The 20,848-nt window shown below is 44.7% G+C and overlaps 1 protein-coding gene across 1 annotated transcript in view; it reads right to left on the bottom strand.

Moving 5' to 3' along the window:
* The window catches only part of LOC119452129 (putative ATP-dependent RNA helicase TDRD12), a 215,813-nt gene that overhangs the window by 116,760 nt on the left and 78,205 nt on the right, over nt 1-20,848 (bottom strand). Inside the window, exons 11-15 of the mRNA XM_049665961.1 lie at nt 15,187-15,365; nt 12,560-12,731; nt 12,019-12,285; nt 11,303-11,425; nt 5,062-5,250 (exon numbers count right to left, since the gene is read on the bottom strand). Coding sequence (XP_049521918.1) covers nt 5,062-5,250; nt 11,303-11,425; nt 12,019-12,285; nt 12,560-12,731; nt 15,187-15,365 — 930 coding nt within the window. The remainder of the gene's footprint in view (nt 1-5,061; nt 5,251-11,302; nt 11,426-12,018; nt 12,286-12,559; nt 12,732-15,186; nt 15,366-20,848) is intronic.

Below are 20,848 nucleotides of genomic sequence, written 5' to 3'. Positions count from 1 at the left end.
CTCACTTGTTTCGGTTTCCGGACGGCACACAACCATTTTTCAGCGCGCTTATCTTCTATTCACGAATAGACATTGTGCATTTTAGAACACAAACGATTTTTTCCTCACTTTACTGTCACTTTAAAAAAATTACGACCATATTTTTTCGAAATAGATTCTTGCGAAGAATTTAAATCAGTAATAAAAAAAATCGACCCTGGGGGGTCGCATTTGGCAAAACAATTCGACCCTCAAAGGGATAAAAAAAATAAATGCGCAGAGCACCGCAAGTGTGCGCCGCAGAAGCGGCGCTAGTGTCCAATCGAACGAAGCGGTGCAATCCGCGTCGCCTACTTGTGCCCCTAAAGTCTTCATTCTTGCGTTAATTGCCATGCTTAACACCGCGTTGACGGGTAGCCAAGTGCCTTCATAAGTGCGTAGTCGCCATCCATGATCGTGTCGATAGCCATCACTTTCGTCCGTAGCGCTTGCAGCAAACATTAGTTTCGTTTCAACTAGGTGCGCACGTCGGCTGTGTGCCTTCTCAACTGCATAGTCGCCATCAATGATCGCGTCGATAGCAACCGTGGTAGAGTGACGAACCGCGGTTTCGTCTGCACTTGTAGGAAATGATAGTTTCGTTTTGACTTGAAGCGTGCATCTACTGCCTGCCTTCTGAACCGCTAGGTCACCGTCCATGATTACGTCGATAGCGGCCACGGTTTCGTCCACAGCAGTAGCGGCAAGCAGTAGTTTCTCTGTCTCAGTACAAAGCTGCCAAAGATACAAGAACACCGGGTACATCGTAATGGACGGACAATTTGTTGGGGACCAGCTCATTAGCGAAAAAATAATCAGGATGTGTATGCTACCGTGCGCACATCCCGATTATTTTATCAGCTGAAAAGCACGTCTCAGATGAAGACGCATGCCACGCCTAGCGCTAATCATTCATGAGATGCGAATTTCAGCTTCTGCACTGCTCTTTTGCAAAACAGAAACAATATTTGCTGATTCATTAGGTAAATAAAAGCATGTTGACGTAGTAAGCATTTGCTTATTGTTTTCTTGATACACCCTTGATAATTTGACATTTGGTTAATTAGGAAATTTTAATTCAGTTAATTCGGGAGGGTTCCTTGGCATTTCATTAGCTCAGCAGGGTTCCCTGGAATGAACGTGCTTGAGAACCCCAGCTCTATTCCATTCAGAACTGGGCAGTCTCTCTGCATCTTCAATGCGTACACGTCACTTTCACGTGGTGAGTTTTTTGCGGTTTTGTGACATTGCATGACAGACAGGCGAAGTAGGTACAGCCTGAAAGTGCCTTGACCAATCACGAAAGCCTAATGGTGAGAAAGGCCTAAAATTAGAAAGAAATGTCTTTCTTTTGTTCGGTCTAATCATGCAGAATCGCTGTGTACACATATCATATGGGGAGTTTTCGCGGTTTTCGCTACGTTGCGCAACAGACAGGCAAAGTGCCGGTGGCGCTAAAAGTTTGAGCAATCAGGGAGGATTGATTGTAGAAACGGAATAGAAACAGTTTGGAATAGCTTTATGTTATAGCACCCTAGCTAGGTCTTGTCAAAGTAGTCCCCTCATCTACGTAAGCAGAGCTGCCACCGTTTCTGGAGGTCATGAAAACAAGCAGAGAAAGCTTCATCTCAGATTCTCCTCAGTACATCATTAGTCACAGCAGCTTGAACTGTTACCATATCTTTATGACTGACACTTCCCGTTTAGCGGCAATTTCACCCAGTGAAACAAAAAGTAATCACACAACAATGAATTGGGCGAATGTGAGGCATGTGGTAGAGCGGGCATATTGTGTCCGGCAGGGTATTTCTAGACTGATACAGTAATATGGGGCCTCAAGTCGTCGTTCAACAAGAACGACTGTCTGGATAACAACAAATCAGGGCATCAAGTACAGCTTTTCCAAGGTACCATACTCTAGAAAACTTGGAGTTAAATATGGTTGGTCAGTAACTTAGTAAAACAAGGATTTGACAAATATTACACTGAAGCTAAGAAAAAGTGAAATCGACCTGCAGTAATCTATAATGCCCAGAACAACTTAAAGGGCCCCTCAACAGGTTTGGCCATATTAAACAGACAAGCACAGTGTATACAAAGCGCACTGGTGATCATGTCTGCAAAGTCCATTACACACTGCTGCATGCCCGCTGCTGCGTGCTGCGTGCCTGCGATAACAGCTGAAATTTTAAACCAAATGCCGTAAGCCCTTCTTGAAGGAGCCCTGCTCCCAACCGGAGAGCTGAGTTCAGACGCACAGGTGCGCCTACATGATTTGCATTGCTGACACGTCACTCACCGTAACACGTGATTTTGAGAATTATTCAAGGCTACAACAGTTATTTGTTTTATCTGTTTCTTCACTAGACGATTTAGTTTAGCGAGATGATTAAACATAAAAGACGAATGTCTGCCAGTCTTTAACTTACTCCATGCGTAGCAAGAGGGACATAATACAGTGGAATCTCGATGATACGAATCTCACGGGGTCACGAACAATATTCGTATTAGCCGAAATTCGTATCATCGAAATACAATTAAAACTAGCCAAATTAAAAAGTCAAAAGGTGAACGCATACCGTTTACAGTGCAGCCGCGTGAGATGCGGTTTCCGCGGGAAAATGTCGCCGACAAGGGCGATAGCGAGCCCGCTTCTCAACGAGGTACGCCCACCGATGGGAGAGGACATCAACGAGGGCGATGAGGAGGAGGAGCATTAGACGGGGAGCATGAGTCCAAGGGCGATAAAATCGCCACCGCGCGCCGTATGTGCGAGTGAAAGTGCGCGTGGGACGCGCACCTTCACGGAGAGCGAACGCACAGAGGAGAGCAAACGCGACTGCAAACGGACGCAAGGGTAACTGGCGATGCAATCTCCCACGCGAAAAGAGCAAAGCGGGAAGGCAGCGCGGGAGGGAAGGAGGGAGGGGGGGGGGGGGGTGGCTTCTACTCTGCCAACAAATGCGTTCTTGTACTTTGCGCCTGTGTCGGCTGTCGGTGTTGTCGCGTGCACCCTAACTTGAAAGCGATCTCCACAAGGCTCTGACCTTTGTATGCGCTGTGCCTTATGCGCCGCTCAGTTTCCGTTGAAGCGATAGACCGCACGAACCTTTGCTCGCTGCGGCGGCCGCGCAGCACAAAAGGAAATGCAGAAAAGCAACAAAACCGCCACCGCGTGAAACTCTTCGCGCCCAGTCGCGGCCTCCGCGCTGTCCGGCGCCGCGTCCGCCCCTCCGCACCAAAAGAGAAAGGGAGAAAGCGCATGACTGCGCGCTGTTCTCTTTCGCGGCCGTCAGTGGGGCGGTGTTTATTCGTATCAACCGACGCGGGCCGAAAATCGATTCGTAACAACCGTTCTCTAGCACGTTGCGAAGTAATGGGGCTCGGCCGGGACCACAGGAAAATTCGTATCATCCGGAAATTTGTATTAGCCGTGATCGTATCATTGAGATTCCACTGTACTTCCGTTACGTCTGCTTGTTCCCACGTCGTGCAGCCTCTTGCAAGGAAAATAACACTATCTCCAAACATGTGTGCACTGTGGGATCCATTTCATTGCAGTGCAAAAGTGGCCAGACACCAAAGCAGATGTTAAAAAAAAATTATGGGGTTTTACGTGCCAAAACCACGATCTGATTATGAGGCACGCCATAGTGGGGGACTCCGGAAATTTGGACCACTTGGGGTTCTTTAACGTGTACCTAAATCTAAGTACACGGGTGTTTTCGCATTTCGCCCCCATCGAAATGCTGCCGCTGTGGCCGGGATTCGATCCCACGACCACGTGCTCAGCAGCCCAACACCATAGCCACTGAGCAACCACGGCAGGTAACAAACAAACAAAGCAGATGTTCTCGTGCACAGTATGGAAAATCGTGCACAGCCCGAAACAAGACAAACGCGATCCTCCGGCTCCGGTACGGGAGAATGCAAGGTATGAATTTCGCTTGCAGAAGCTGGGCAAATGAAGAGAGTGTTTAGATTGTCAGTGAAGCTGGCCTCATGAAATCATGGGTTTACGAAACTTCAAATATTTTGATCTTATTACCAACGAACAAATTTCAAAATGTTGTGCTGTCTCTCTAAAAGACACGTAACAACTTCCAGTGTATAACCAAAGTTTGTTATGGGACCTGCTGAGGGATCCCCTTTAGGACAGTACTGCATTTTCCGGTCTATAAGTCGCACCCCCCTCAAAACGGCAGTTTTTCCGGAAAAAAATGTATATAAGTCACACCGGTGTATAAGACACACCTGTTCGTTTGTTTTGCACCGTGAAAGCGGGTCTCGTGCAAGCGTATGGGTGTCATATTTCCACTCCAGCCGCATTTTTGCCGTCGTGGTTGCCACGATGTATCGTATAAAGTTCAAGGGCGATAACATCATCCCCGCGCATCGTATGCTGTATGTGCGAGTGAAAGCGTGCGACGGTGAGCCGTCGCACGCTTTCACTCGCACAGAAGGGATGAAAGAGGGAAAGCAGTGCGGGAGGGAGGGAGGCAGCTTGTACTCTGGTAGCAACTGTGTAGTTTGCGCAGCATCGTGCATGGTATCTTGACAGCGTTCTGCAGATGCGACGTCTTCAGGGTCGGTCGACTTCCGGTCGGCCTGCTTCCACTTGCGTTGCTGCTCCGTCCTTCTCGCAGGGCGCTTGAGAACTCGATTACGAGAAGAACCCGGCACCTCGATAGCGTGCTCAGAACCCATAGCAATTAAGTGAACCAGAGCGCTTTGCGTGGCCATAACATCGAATCCCATTTTGATGGCAGCTTTCCCGGGGAAAAAGAATGTACATAAGTCGCACTGTTCTATAAGATGCACCGACGAAAAATTCACAAAAAAAAAAACGTCTTATACACCGGAAAATACGGTAACATATTGAGCAATGCAAGAATTAAAAATAGTTATAATGCTGCAACTGCTTGCAAAATACATATTTTTTACAAATGACTACCATGCTTTGTCATAATAACAATTCAGAAGATGTAAATGAAAGTAGCACATCTTTTACCAGTGCACTCTTAAAGAACCCAATGTACTCACTCCAACGCCTAGAGGCAGACTCTCGTAGTCAGTTTCCTCGGTCAATCTTGAAACCAGTGGGATCAGGTAAGCAAACGTCTTGCCGGAATGTGGCGGTGCCACAACTACAACATCTCTACCGGATATCACTGCAGGCCAGACCACTGACTGAATGCATGATGGACCAGGAAACCCTTTGGAACACAACAGCTATAAATAAAAATAAAAATAAATAAGTCATAAAAATAGTTTTAATTGAGAATAGGATAACTGAATTATAACACGCAATATAACTGCATTAAAGGGCACTTTGTATCAGTAGATAGCAAGGAAACTATAATCATGATGCCTGCAAAGCTTAAGCACAGGTCGGTGGCTGATGCTTTCTCTTGCAAGGTAAAATTTTTTAAGTTCAGCCCTAGTTACTTCAAAAATATGGTAATCAGGACTCGCCAGCTGGCAGGGTATCAAACCAGGACTAAACCAAAAAAGAAAATGATCGTTGTGCAAACCACAACTGAACAGGAACATTTTCTTTTTTTTTTCACTCGAGAATGAAACTGAAATGAAAAAACAGTTTTCAGTCCAGATTGGTCACCTTCTATAGAGCTTTTCATCCATGCATTAACTGCACTTGTGGCGGAACCATGCTACCTCATTTGTAAAGCACATGAGCTTGCCGTCACTTTAATTGTGGCAGCGCCATTAGTGCAGCTTTCAACGTGTCGCATGAGAGGCAGGGAGGCAGGCATGTTAATGATATCCTCATGAAAGTTTGAAATCAGTGACTGTGGAATAGTTCTCCGGTGGGGGGAGAGCTATATAGAATATCCGAAATGAAGAAGGCCTTAGCTCAATAATGCTTCTGATCACACTGTTATGCAAAATGAAATAGGTGCGAGAGGAGCGATGTAGTGTTTCCGAGGTGTGCCTACACAATAATTTCTTGCATCACCACTGGCGACCTGAAGAACATGCATTTTTCTTGGGGGGGGGGGATCTTTCCGTGCAGCTCAGGAACACTGTTGAGCTTTTGTACACAACAATTTAAACAAATTTATGCTTTTTCTCTATTTTTTAGGTTCTGCAAACGAACATAAACCAGTTTAAACTGATCTGAAACATTTTTTCACAACAGATTTGAAACGGAATTGAACAATTTTTGTTAAACCGGAATAAAACAACAACAAAACTTGTAATTTGACGATCTGTCAGCGGGTACCAGTAAACACTAACTATATTCTGTGGCATGCAACATTATTTTAGAGACAATTAGGCACACAATGCTCCAGTCAGACAAGCCAGAGTGCTGAATATGAACACATATGTGATTGTAAAGCCGTGAAACAAAAGCCAAGCTCGAAATTGAGCCAAAACAAAGTGGCAGTGTGTGCAACACTGCAATCACAATGAAAGGAAGTGTGCCAAAAGTGTACTTTTCTTTTAACGCAGTAATTGTTATGGGTTCTTTCAGCTATCAGTGCGTGCATAAATTCATCTGTCTGTAGATGCTATCATCCTTGTTTAAAATTTTTTGACATCCCCCCACAGCCCCCTTTCAACCGCACCGCCTCCCGCTATTTGCTCTGAACTGCCACCGATCGTAGCCACAAGTCCCTGCCAAAAGGCATTAACAGAAATCATTGCAAAGGCAAGCAGAGGCAGAAGAACAGCTACCACTGTTAACAGAGGCTCTGCTTCCATGGTCCTTAATTAAGAGTCTATGCATTCTTTAGTGGGTTTACAACGCAAATGAAAGTTGTCCAGGAATGCTAAATATTAGGGGTGCACGAATACTGAATAGCACATTTTGAATAGAATATTGAATCATAAGAAAAAAAAAACAAGATGTATATCGAATAGCACAAAATTTATCCCAAAATTTATTGCTTACAAATTTTGTGCTAGAAAAGAATGTGCTGCACATGTTCGAAAGTCTCCTAGCATTGCATGACGAGAATGTAGCAAGCTATCTGTAACTTGGGTGCATAGAGATCAAGATGTACAGTACGGTCTACTCTTAATAGAGGGAACTACAAATTAGTGAATGTCTGCCAGCACTGATTACAGCTCAGTTCTAGTATATGAAGCTCTGGAAAATATTTTTTTTAGCAACATAATGCTTGTTGAATAAATTTTTTCCCCTCTGAAGATAAAGAATTATTGACATTATGTTGTAATGAATACCAAAGAGGTTCTCAATTTAATAGTGCACCAGTGTTTTATGGCAATTGTTTACTGCATAGAAAGTTTTGCTTTCCAGTTTTCCTCCAAAACATAGAAGGGCTTTCCTGTATTTAAAGCAGGTGGGTTATCATAAGGCCAATCTGCGCGAGAGACGAAAGTGCAGACCGTACATCACATGACTCCATCACCGTTCCGCCGTGCGCTGCCATCGTTGGTGCTGTGTGGGTCAACCGTGGTTGGTGCCAACGGTAAAGGGCAGGTGCTTTTCCATTGTTAGGTTTAATGCGATTTGCCACCTGGCAAAGGTACTGACATCGGGAAGGCCGCGGCAAATTCACGTGACGTCAATTTGCCCCTCCCCCCTTTTCGTCCATCCGCAGTCCGTGCAAATGTATGCAGCCAGGCACTCTACACACAAGACACATGACACTTTCATGTCTGCTATTGAAGTCCAAAGCTTTACTTGTGATGGGTTACTCAAAGTTACAAAAAAAAAAAAAAAAAAAAGATTGATGTATGTCTACTAACGGTGTCGGGAACGGGAGTCCGCCAGACGGTGTGACACTAAGATGGTGGCAATGAGCAGCTTTGTTTAAATGTTTATAGTACACTTGCTTTTGTTTGCGAGGCAGTTTGTTTTGTCGGCTTCCCGAGTGTCGTGGGGCCGCTGCGAATAGATTTGCCGTCGATGCGGCACCAAACCACAACTTAAGTCACTGATGCCCGCCAAAGCAGTGCTAATTAGGCCTCACAGCCAAGGCAGAGTGGCCGCAACAAAATTTGCCAATGGCCAATGCGGTAATGGGCCGCAAGCCGTCGCAGAATGCTTGCTGCTAATATGTTCGTATGGGTGCCTCATCAGTGATCAGTCCTGAGCTCATGCATATGGGTTAAACAGGCGGCTGTTAAGTGGCGTCGTTTGTTGCGTATTTGGTACGATCAGCGTGCCTTCCAGCGGCTAATCAGCCCGATCTTCACTCATGCTTTCACATTTGCTGAAATACAAGCTGCTTTTGTTACTCCCTCTGTCTGCGTCAAATTATCATTTCGATCGGTCCTGTTGACCTAGACAAACCTTGTACCGAATGAGGCGGCCTCGGCTGATGCGGTTCAGGTGCTGTGTGTGCAATCTCCGCATCAAGCCGACATCTGGAAGCACATGCAGTATTGAAGAAGCTCTCAGAGAGACAAAGTACAGTATAGACCACTTATAACGTAACCGCTTATAGTGCAGGACCGGATATAGTGCGGTCTTTTCAGACTCCCGTTAATTTTCCCATAGCACTGCATGTATACAAGTATTGCTTATAGTGCAGTTGCGGGAAACGAAATACCGGTTACAGTTCGGCTGCCAGGGAGTACGGAAGTCAGTGGAGACGGCAAACAGGCGCCCTAACTAGTGCTCCCGGAAGAAAGAGAGATGAAGTGGAGGAGAAGCGCACGTGGTGCGAACGAACAGCCAGTGAGGCTGAAACCAGAATATTGAGTGCGAGTCGTGAAATATCACGGCGCGCATAGCGAGCAAGGGCCACGAAACTGCCAACGCCGGCCAACGGTCGCTTCACGATAACGGCAGTAAACAAAACTTCAGGGAGTGGGCGGCGCCGGCACGGCACGGCGAAGGGCGCACGCGGAGACCGTGGAATGTGAGGGAGGAGGGCGGCAGGGAAGCGGATTTCGCCTCGGCATCCCCGCCGCTTCGGTGGCTCCCCTCGCCCTCCCTCGTAGCTCCCTCACTGCATGTTCCCTCTCTGATATCCCATGAACACTCGTAGCACCATTAAATAAATCTGGCCTGTAATAACACATTTACATACTCTCTGAAAACCATACAATACAGCAATGCTTGCCTATACTACATTAAGCAATATCAGCTACTTTTGTAGCCACAATAGAGTACATTCATTAAGGCACAGCACACATGCAAGGAAACATGGCTTTCGAGTTTCATCTCTACTGCAGTGGTAGAAATGCCCTTCAGCGTTTTGGAGCAGTCATGGGAGCCGACAAAATTTACTTTTGGAGCAAGTACTGCTGTGCTTGGAGCAGCTGTAAGGCTTCCTTGAAAGTGCAAGTAGAAAAACGAAATATAGTTTAGAGTTCTCTTTACTTTACATAATCATTTTCTCATGGGAACTAGGAGCAGAGTAAGTGATTCACCGCAGCATGCCACAACGGCAATGGCAAGCATACATTAATGAGATGCGTGATGTCACGGATTTCAAAGTACTTTCTCATACTTGATCGATTCTGGACCTGTAAAAGCTCTTGAAATTCCCTAGATAGTCACCCACTCTTCTAGGATGGAATGTAGTAAAACTTCGCCGATGAATAGTTATCTAGGCCTTTGTAGTTGCCATCAAAATCTATGACATCACACCAAGCTGGGGCAGGAACGCCAAGGCAGGGTCACCACCTGTCTTTCGTTTATGAGTATCTTCTGGCTTACCGAGCCACTTTTACCAGAAAGAGGGGCTCTTGTTATTTATATAGGTAATGTACTAGTGCTGCTGAAATTACTATTTGGTGCAATGTCCCGTTAAGGAAGGACCACTTTTTAGGTTTGTTATTCTGCACATTCCAATTTTAATTTATAAACCATAATCAGCAATGCGAGCACGTAATGTTCTTTATTTTGCCACTGATATGTGCTCGCAGGACAAGGCGAATAGGGCTAGGCCACTAGCTCGTTCACATTTAACTTTTTTACCGTGAGCTTTACCAAAGGCACATGTATTACCAAAGACATAGCTGACAAAGATCATGAACCACCGTCTAGTACCCGATCACCGTGCATGTGGTTATAATGCTCATGCTAAATTCAACGACCTCAAATTCTCTTGAAAAGTCAAAAAGTAATACAATGCTACGATGCAACTAATAAAGTTGCAAGCAAGAAGAATAAGAACAGTGATCACCTTTTTGTCCACACAGCACCATCGATCGCGCATCAGCCATCGATGCATAAAACTACTGAATTGATGCCGTTGCAAAATCAGCATGGTCCCCCAATTCATTGTCACCTTATGCACACGTCACAGTTGGTGCATAAAAATTGGAATAAATTCAAATCCGTCGGCTGTCACAATGGCAGTCTCACTGGGCTGTAACGCCCTGCATGAATGCTGCCAATAAATGCAGCAGCACCAGAGTTCGCATCGTATTGGGTGGTAGCTTCCCAATTTTCACACCACTGAAACTATACGTTGTGGCACAGCAGGGGCACAATTTAGGTCAGAAAGACCCTTTTGAAGCAGTATGGAGCAACTAATTCCAGTCGGCGCAGATTAGCGCAGCATTCCCCTTAGTGCCACTTATCTGCTTCTTACCACAAAACATTCCTTAAAGCCAAGGCACTGCAGGGCCCTTAGCAGATTCAATTTCTTTCGGTGTAGCACACACTCATAATTGTAGCTGCATAGTGAAGTTTTTTTCACTTATTCATAAGCAAAAAGCCCCAGCTCTACAACATGGGTAGACCATTTGGTGTGACCAACATGGGTCACACCATTTTAATTAGAGATGTGCAGTGTGCTCCATCATTCTGCATGATGTACTTTCCCCAATTTCCCACGGTATGCCCACAAAGAAGTCGAGAAAGAAGTCAGAGGGAGAGTCCACCAACAAAGCAGGACCTTCTTGAGCAAATGGCGCACCCTACTTCACGTCTCACATATGATGGAATTCGACACTGGCACCTTGTTGGTCATGATGCAAGAAGAGTCTGAACCCCTTTCCTACCTCACATGACTGCCGGCAGCCCTGTGGACAGTTGTGTAGCTCAGGGGCCCTCCTTGTAGTCTTCACTAGCAGAATACAGCCAGCACACAGTTGTACATATAATACATTAAACTTTACAAGCAGTAAACCAGTTCTTTTGATCTTGATGCCTGAAGCTTGTCTGCACCATGCTGGTGAGCTGGCAAACGAACCACAAAGCTAATTATCACCATAAAGCCGAGCAACTGAATGCCATGACAGCCAGAGGCCGGCTGTAAAATACAAAGCACCCACAATATGATGGTTGAACAAAGTAAGTACAAAGTCATGACTACATAGGCTGCTAAGCTCTTACTGATTTCACAGACTTGTCAAATGGTGTCTGGTCAAGGTGAGTCACTGGCCTAGGTACTCTAATGCCATGGCAGAGAGCCCGAACTTTGAAAATCGCAGGCTGAGATGGCGATCTGCAAGAATCCTGGGGAGGGGGAGAAGGATTATACAAGTGAGGAATAAAATTGGCTCCAACACATGAAACAAATAAGGCTGCTATTGTGCGAGTATACAAGCACTTTTACGAATTCAAAGTGGGATTGCATTCTCAACACAGTACCTAAAATGGTGACATTGACTGAATTTTGACATTGAGAAACTAAAATTCAATATAAATATGGAAACACCCTTATTCATACTGTGGGAACAAGCTCAACAGTAGTGCAACGTTATTAAAAGAGCCTAGAAGTCGTACAACTATAGCTTATGATTCCATGTGCAAAGGCCAGATTTAGTTAGTGCAGACCGCATTAAGTAAGACCACTACACTGTATCAACCAAGCTCACTAGCAACATGGAGAAATAAATATTTAAATTGGGGCCACATGGCTGCTACAGTTATCAAGACGAGACAAATGAGTTTACTTTATATTAGGACTCAAAGCTGGACGAGTTTGTTGTTCTCAGTGAGAACACAAGGCCCACATTCTGTCACTTCTCATTTTTTTCAGGTATAGTGATGCTACCCTTACTTCAGCCTTTTCTCTTTTGGTTTCCAATTCAAACGTGTGAACTTACATAATCAGTCTTGAAGTATACATCACCCTTAAACTGTTCACAGGGATCCATATCTGATGGCAGTTCAGGAAAGGTATTTAAATAAGGGCTCCTGTTAAATAGGCAAAAAGAAAAACAGAATGAAAGCACACAAATAAACAACTGAAAAAAGCTGTAAAATCTTTGAAAGCAAACTACTATGTGCTTTAAAAAATGTCTGCAGCTTGCTTCAGTAATTGACATCAATACTGCTAAATCCCAAATCCTGCTTACAAACACTGCTTCAAGAGGTCATGCTGCCTAGATAAAAAAGAAAAAAAAAAAGTATGGCTGCAATTGGGGCTTTAACTCTTTAACCGCCAATTTACCTATCCGAAAAACGTACCACAATCACCAATTTTTTTAAATAGTCATAGTTTTTTCCATGCAATTCTGATTCTAAGAATATATGTTACATCATTGATTTCTGTTTAGAATTAGCACACCGAGCAACAAAGTACGCTACCACATAATGGTTCGTCTCCGCGACGATTAGGTGAATGATGCCCCGGTCACAAAATACATGAAACCAGCCGAGAATGTCAGTCTCGTCAGTGGGCGAGACAATGTCCGAGTCGCTGTCGGACACAAATTCCATGTCGTCACTAACACTGCTTTCTGTGCTGCTCCAAGAAGCACCTCTTGGAGCATCGCCGCCACCGGCATTCTTCTTGCGAAGCGCCATTATGAAATGACTGTTACCAGGCTTAAAACGCGTGAAAAGCACGAAATGCGGCTTTTCATAGACAACTACTGCCATCTAGGGTCGAAAATTGCAAGCAAAGCAATTGACGACCGTGATACGTCCCTGGCGTTGGAAGGAGCGGAAAATCGGGCCGGACGAGGGCGACTCGTCATTGGCGATATTGGTACAAACTCCTGTGACGAGTACAGCTTGGGGTTGGCGGCTAAAGGGATACTGAACAAAACTTTTGCCGCCGAGATTTTTACCCTAAATGAAAGCTTGGGTGCTGAAATTGCTAGACACAACCTTGTTTTCAGGCAGAAACTAGTGGAAAATAATGCATTTATTGCATTTTTCGCAGAATACCGCGTTTAACGGCCGCACTGTAAAGTAGAGGAAGTGACGTTTCTGCGACGTTATCTGTAACGGACACCAGCGCGCGAGCCATAGCCCACGTCGATCCACCCGCATGGACGGCGCCGACCGGCAGTGAACGACTTTGAACTGTGCACTTGCCCACAGCCGCATAGTTTTCGAAAGCGGAGCTCGTGCCCAAGTCTTCTATATAGCCGTCTGTGTTGTGTGCTGCTTTTTAATGTGATCAGTGAAGTACAAGACACAACACAGGAGAATGCATCTACACTGCTGCGCGCAAGGGTGTGAAAAAAGTATTGTTGGGCGAGACAAGCCATGTCATACCTTTCCTTCGAAGGATATGAATCGAAGCTTCGAAGGATATGAATTTGTGCTGCGCGCTCATCGCAGCCATCATGGGTACCGTCAAAGCGCGAGATTGTGTGCTCCGAACACGTCGAGGGAAGTGACTAACAGAGAATCCCTGCTTTGCTGCATAGCTACGGCATGTCAGCGAAAGGGCGCTGTGGCATCGTAGTATCGGGGTTCTGTAATACTTTTTATTTGGTCATGAAACTTGCGTGTAACGCTATGGGAGAGCTTCATGTAGCGCCCGCAGCGGACGCACCAAAGCACTGGCGCAAGTAGGTGGACTGGAGCAGATGCCGAACGGACTCCACAGGCGTTCTATGCGTACGCTCGCTATTGCGCAAAGGTCGACTGCCTATATTGGTGCGTGTGTATTGTCGACAGAACGTGCAAATCGCCGCCCTGTTTCTGTGCACTGTTCAGAAACTTAAATGCGAACAATTTCGAAACAACTTCAACTATTACAGCGCTTGCTGCTGCTGCTATAGTAGGATACAGCAAACAAAATCGTCGTCATGCGACCTTTTCTAAATGGCGTCGTACTTGATACGACTGTACTTGTTATACTTGTACATTCCACTATAATAGACGAGTGAAAATGTATAAAATTACGCACTTATAATTGGATTTTTTGGTTACCGCCTTATTTAGGTAACAGGGAAAGTGAAGTAGGGACTATTTGCAGCCTCGCAGAGAAACAGTGGCTGGCAGTTATGAGGGCGTGGGCGAGGCTTCACTGCAGACTTCAGACAATCCCTGCTTTGCTGCAGAGCTACGGTATGTCAGCAAAAGGGCGCTGTGGCATCGTAGAATCGGGGTTCTGCAATACTTTTTATTTGGTCATGAAACTTGCGTGTAACGCTATGGGAGAGTTTCATGTAGCGCTCGCAGTGGATGCACCAAAGCACTGGCACAAGTAGGTGGACTGGAGCAAGTTGTATCCGACTATAGAAGCGGGTACACATGACGTCACAGCGGTCGGTGCGCAGCCCCGCGCTTGCCGGGGTGCAGCCGCTGTGCTCTCACAATCCACTAAAAATACAGCCATCCGTTAAAAAATATTAAACATGCACTGCGTGTTAGAACAGTCGCTTCTTCCGAGTTGAATCTCGATGCGTTCCGCATTTTTTCATATTTTTGTTCAGTATTCCTTTAAGAAATAGAGAAGCGGAACGAGCTGTTAAACTTGTAGTGCTTGTGTCGTTTTCTACTTTGTGCATTTGTCTGGCTGCACTGTTTTCTTCACCATAATGTGTTTCAAAATTCATACCCATGATCGTACAAGACAAACCAATGGCTTCAGGTACCCGCGCTCTAGTTATAAATGCTATCTGCATGTTTCCATATGTCCAAATTGAACTGAGTGTCATCATGACACACACCGCCCGAGCTTTACAAATATTCCCATTCTTTGCCTACATTAGCATAGGCCTTAATGCACAGCTAGTTTAAAAAAGGAATTCGACACTATCCATAATAAAATGTGTAACATTTTTATTCAAGGATATGGTGGCAACACTCAAAGCCTTTTCATTCTCCATATACAATGATATAGCCTTAGAAATCTCAAACCTTTTCGTTATGGCAATGAGCAGCACAAGATATGGCCATGAAGCACTGTTCGCAAATAAATCATTGCTAATAACACAAAATTGTAAAGATGGAGTGCAGTTTCTATATACAGGCTTATTGTTTCTACTAGTGTAAAAATTTATCAAACTGGAATATTAGAGAAATATAGCTAGGTAAGACAAATACTATGCATGAAGCCAACTTGCCCTAAGTCTTCTGATGACTGAAACCCGTCCATGGCTGTAGAATAGTCAGCAAGCTCCTTGCCAGGTTGAGATGAAGCCTCAACATTACTGGTGGCAAGTAACTTCAAAAACATTTCTCTGGTTGACATTGTTGCCGAAGGTATCTGTAAGGTGCGTAATGCATCACAAGTTTACAGAACTAAAAAAAAAAAAAAAAAAGGCACGCACAGCCTATGGCTGATATTAAGACAAAATGCAGAAGACCTTCAGCACTTCTGACAGCAAGGTTGTAATGAGCTTGCAACTAAAATTGGTAACGCAGTTCTACATTAAGCATAGAACTGTTTCAGAGGGAAGACTGATGTTTCCAAACTTTTGTGACGAGTGGGTTTGATAAAAATCTGGTTGCACAAACCTCATACAAGCAATTTACCAAGATTTAATCGTAAAACCGTCCTATCATATCAATGGTGAACTTATGAAATCAATACCCAAGGTTTTTCAGACATCAGCATCTTAGCAGCCATCTTGCAACTTTGTAAATTGATGAAAGGAAGTTCAAACACTTCTAGCCCCAAAATGCTAGTAAACCTTGTCTCCATAGGTCTCTGAAGTAGTTCTTACTATGAACTCTTGCATTCACATATAACTGCACTGTTTTCACTGATTATGCTTCCAGTTTGCTGTTGCAAGAATGCCATTATGATTGTATCTTTCTCTTATGCTGCTTTGTATTACATTATCAAATTTTTTATTGCAAAATAAGTGCCACATTCTATTAAAATAAATATGATAATCAAAACATTCATCAATGAAAGCTCATGATGGACATTAATGAAAATAAATTAATGTGTGACTGTATCAAGTCTGCTAAATATAGAACCTACTATAACTAACAATTATAAGCTTACCATTCTGTAGAGAGCATGTACTATAAATATCTATTTTACGCCACATTTACCTAAAGCTCATACCTACACATCACAGGCAACATTCTACTTTGGGGCAGCTTGTTTTGTGCTCTTTGGACACCCCAGACAGCCTGTACGGCATATATTCCTTTAGGTATATTTCAAAAGGCAACTCATCAAGTTGACATCAAACAACATGCTTTTTAAGCATGCTGTACTGAACTTCAAGACTGGTAATAATGAGGAAGTGTTGACAGTTAAGCAGACTATTCACAGAATGTATTTCGGGGATCAAGGTGGCTTCACACACACCTCATCCCCTGCTGGCACACAATGACGGCCTTTCGCCAACAGAGAGTTCCAGGAATTGCCATCCTAGCAGAAACATGGCAGACGAACCAGAGCTACTTTTTCACAAAAACCTAGCTTCTCCCTCTCAGATTAAAGTTACATGCACACATCACGAAAATACGCCCTGTTTGGCCTCCCAATGACCACCCTCTCACCCCCCCCCCCCCCCCCCCCCCCCGAGCTCTGAACCACTCGGCTTGCCATGGCAGATGCTCCACAGGCTCGCTACAAGTTAGATGTGGGACCTTAGCTCACACACTAGACAAATAAGGGCGCGCACTTCCTTTTGTACCAGTGTTCATAAAGCAGAAAAAGTCCTCTCCCTTCCAGCTGGCCTTGAGAGCTGGCCAAGTGGGTGAAAACATCCGTTTACTAAGATAGGAGCAGTTCTTACACATAGAGAAACCCACCAAGTACTCAGTGCTTCTTAGTTGCAGTGAAATGCACCTGTCGGTGCAAGGGGAAGACAGCACAAGAGGGCATATAGGGCAAAGAGGGCCTGCCATCACTTTTATGTGTGCCCCTACACTGTTTCTTTTCATTTAGTAAGGTGGTAGGGAACAAAATTAATCTACAGATTTCTGGAGAAACCCTAAGACTTCAATTTTGTATCAATGTCTTCTGCTAGATTCTATGCCTCTTATACACTATTCACAGTCAGCTGATCCCATCGATAACAAGGCAGAGCACTGCTTTGACCACTGACAAAGTGCAAAAAAGAATACCGTTGGAAAAGGCATGGCTACAATACCGCAGCCTATGCGCGTTTCCATAACGCCAGGCTAACATAAGAGGGTATATTAGACAAAAAAGGAGATCCCAATGCTTCGATGTATGCCCTTGCATGGGAGCTGCATCTCTGTTCACTAGTGCAATAGGTAGGAAAGAGAGTCCAGCTACCTATTCTAAGAAAGCCGACTGCCATCGCCTGGTTCGCTTGCGATTTGACATCTATCTCTACCTCTGCTGTTACTACCAACGAAAGGTTTGCAGTCCTAGACATGAACTAGACTGCTGACTGATCCGACTTGGTAAGTCAGCCAGCTTGTATACCAGAGGGGACCATCGGTACAGACCCAACCACTTGGCCGACGAAGAGCCAAAGACGCTTTCGGTAAAGTCATTCAAGATGTTGCGCCTGAGGGATAATGGCATCCAGACTGGGAGCACAGTCCCGTAGTGTAGCCGGAAATACTGGCAAATGCAGCACAAGCCCTGCTGCTTGTCCCATGTCTCAACGAGGACTACAACAAGATATCTCAAGACGGGCTAGCTGGAAGCCCGCAAGCCAGGCAAGTTATGGTGTAATCTACTCTGTCGGGCAGGCCAGTGGATTACGCCTAGTCATGAAATTTCAAAGGCAGCACATGTATCCATGAACAGCTTTGCCTTGTCTGTGATCCACTACATCAGGAAGGCAAAACAGTTGACCTCAGTCAACCAGTCCCAGATTGTGCATCACATTAGCTGCTGAAGGGGGAAAAGTTCAACTTGCTTGTTGAAGTGATCTGCGATGGCAAATTGTGCCCTTGCTGGCTTCTGGTGAAAGGACCTATGACATTACAGACTGACTGCATGAGCTGCACGAGTCCGGGGGAGAAAGGGTTACCCGAGGGCATTATGCTTTGGGACAATAAGAACAAGCTGGATTAGTGGAGAGCTTCGCACATCATGTCTAATCAGGTAGCAGAGTGGCACAACTTTTGGAAAGTCAGAAGGCACTGAAGTTATGGAAACAGCTCGGGGAATCGCCTTCTTAACCCTTTCCCTACAAAGATTTTTGGCCAAAAATACAATTTTTTTTATTTGCCTAATAATTTTTACGTATCTTGAAACAACCAAAATATATCCCTAAAGGCACTTTATTTGTAAGATACATGAAATATTTTTGAAAATATGGAGAGGGTTGGCTTCACTGCACTGCACAGTGGAGATTGAGATTGTCACACTTTTTGTAATACCGCGCACAGTTTGCATCCTCTGTCATGGGTACCTTTATGCCAGGCTCGGCCGTGAAAACAAACCTAGGAGGAGGCAATGGGGGGTTCTTTACATCTATCGGCGTCTACTGCCTACATGTTGAGACGCTGTCGTCGGAATCCGATAGTCCTAAGAAGATATGCTGCTCAGTATCGTCGCTGCCGCTCTTGGAGGAGAACCAAACTTCTACATCACTGTCGGAGTCCAACAAATTGTCCGCAAACAAATGTCCCCCCCCCCCCCCCCCCCTTTTTTTTCCGGAGCGGAGTCGTCGTAGGCTCGCGCACGTACAGAGGAGGACAGCATTTTTAAATCTCGGTTGCCAGCATTTAAACATTTTTCAACCAAGATGCAAGCTTTGAGCACGTTTTTTATTTTTTTACTGCACCACCTGTTGAAGCCAAGGAGAACTAAGCATAATTCATCAGGGTCGCTTGAAGGCAGCAGTGCGCAAGCACTTGTTTCAGCGTGGACAAGCCCAGCTCATCTTCGGTGGGAGCGGTACAAACCGTGTGGACTAGCTCAGCTGGTCTACTGTAGGGAAAGGGTTAAGAGACTCGTAAGGAGCCCCCTCAGATGGGATATAGTGCAGCAGACTTTCCTGCACTTTGTCGGAGAGTCGAACTCTGCCATACTGTCTTTCGCGAGCTAAAGAGTGAAGGCACGTCATGCCCTTTACGAACTGCGAGTCTCCCGCTATCCTATCATCTCAGTATATGAATTGAACCATCATTTTGAAGACTACTGTTACAATGAGAAAAAAAAATGAACTTTAGCCAATATTTCATCTACTAGAGTCTCCCACTCATTTCTGCTGTTATCTATTCTTCCCCTTTCCCCCTCCCCAAGTGTAGAGTAGCCAACCGGGCACGTCCTTGGTTAACCTCCCTACCTTTCCCTCTTCATTTTTCTCTCTCTCTCTCTCTGCTGTTAAAGATTGTTTTTACGCAGACCAACTTCAACACATTTATGCATTGTCATATATTATGCAATAATTTCTAACTAACAAACTCATTCTTAACATGACCCGATGTCCCCAAATCAGCAAGTGCTAGTTCACACTGACACAAATACTCAGAATGACAAGGAAACACACACACACACACATTATGTTTAATGACAAATGTCAGAGTTAGCACATCATACACGCTGCCAAGCAAAATAAATAATTTTAGCAACTGTAAAATGACTGTGCAATAATACAATGGACACAAAGAAGGCTGTGTAAGCCGACATCAGTAACCAAGATGCTGGCAAGTGCTTAAGAAACATTTCTTCAGGTGCCACATAGAAATGGCTTCCCCAAAAGCTAATATTAAACATCTACAACGTTTGCTTCCCATCAAGTTTTTCCTTCACAAAAAAATTGAGGAACATTTATTTCAGGGGTCACATGTACATTATTACAATGCATAATAGCCTAACATATCAAAAGGAAGCCTATCAGCTGTGCTGAAAAAATGAAATGCAGAAGTGACCAGTCAAGAAATGTTAATTATTTTTCAACTTCAAAACATTGAAAAAAGGGAGTCACAAATCGTGCATAAAACATCTGCCATGTGCTATTTTTCACAGCAATGTTTTAAATGCCTTAACAAGCCCCTCACCATGTTTGCCCACTTTGAGCTGACGAGCGTAGTGCAAACAATGCTCACTTAACGATCGTGTCTGCATCCCTATGAGCCGCAGAAAGAGCTTAAATTTTAAACCAAACACCATTTGCCCTTCTCGCGGGTGCCACGCTCCCAGCCAGACATAGTCGACGTCAATCGCACAAGTGCGCCTACATACATGGGAGTGCTGTGACATCACTCACAGTGACACGCGACTTCAGAGAATTATTCACATTAACATCAGTTATTTGTTTAATCTGTTGCTTTATTAGCCAAATTAAAATTTACAGAAATAAAAACATACAAACTGAATGTCTGTGTGTTTTTGTTTTACTTTGTACCGTAGCAAGAGATATGTACTTCCGTTCTGTCTGCTTCTTCCCATGTCGTGCAGTCGTGTGCGCAGAGAACGAAACTCATTTTCTACCATGTTCTAGCGCCGTGATCATGCTCTTTCGTCCTATCGCGTCTGCCTCAGTGCTCGTGATTGTGGCACTGACTTATACTGCTAATCAGGTGTTCTTGAGCAGAGGACGCAAGATCGTCCGCTGCGCGAAATGAGACAAACACAACAGCTCACACGCAAGACTGTCATCGGAAGTGCGCCACTAAGCAAAAACACACACGAAAAGAGAAGAAGAAAGTGGGGCTGTGATGTACTCGTCACGTGATCCTCCGGCTCCGGTATGGGAGAATGCAGGGAAGGAATTTCGCTTGCGGAGGCTAGACAAGGCAAGTGGAGAGAGTATGTTGGCAGTAACGCTCGCCTCCTGAAATCATGGGTTTGTGGCA

The sequence above is a fragment of the Dermacentor silvarum genome, chromosome 1 (genome assembly GCF_013339745.2).
Source record: "Dermacentor silvarum isolate Dsil-2018 chromosome 1, BIME_Dsil_1.4, whole genome shotgun sequence".
In the NCBI taxonomy this organism is placed as follows: Eukaryota; Metazoa; Arthropoda; class Arachnida; order Ixodida; family Ixodidae; genus Dermacentor; species Dermacentor silvarum.
This window is presented reverse-complemented; position numbering and strand designations above follow the sequence as displayed.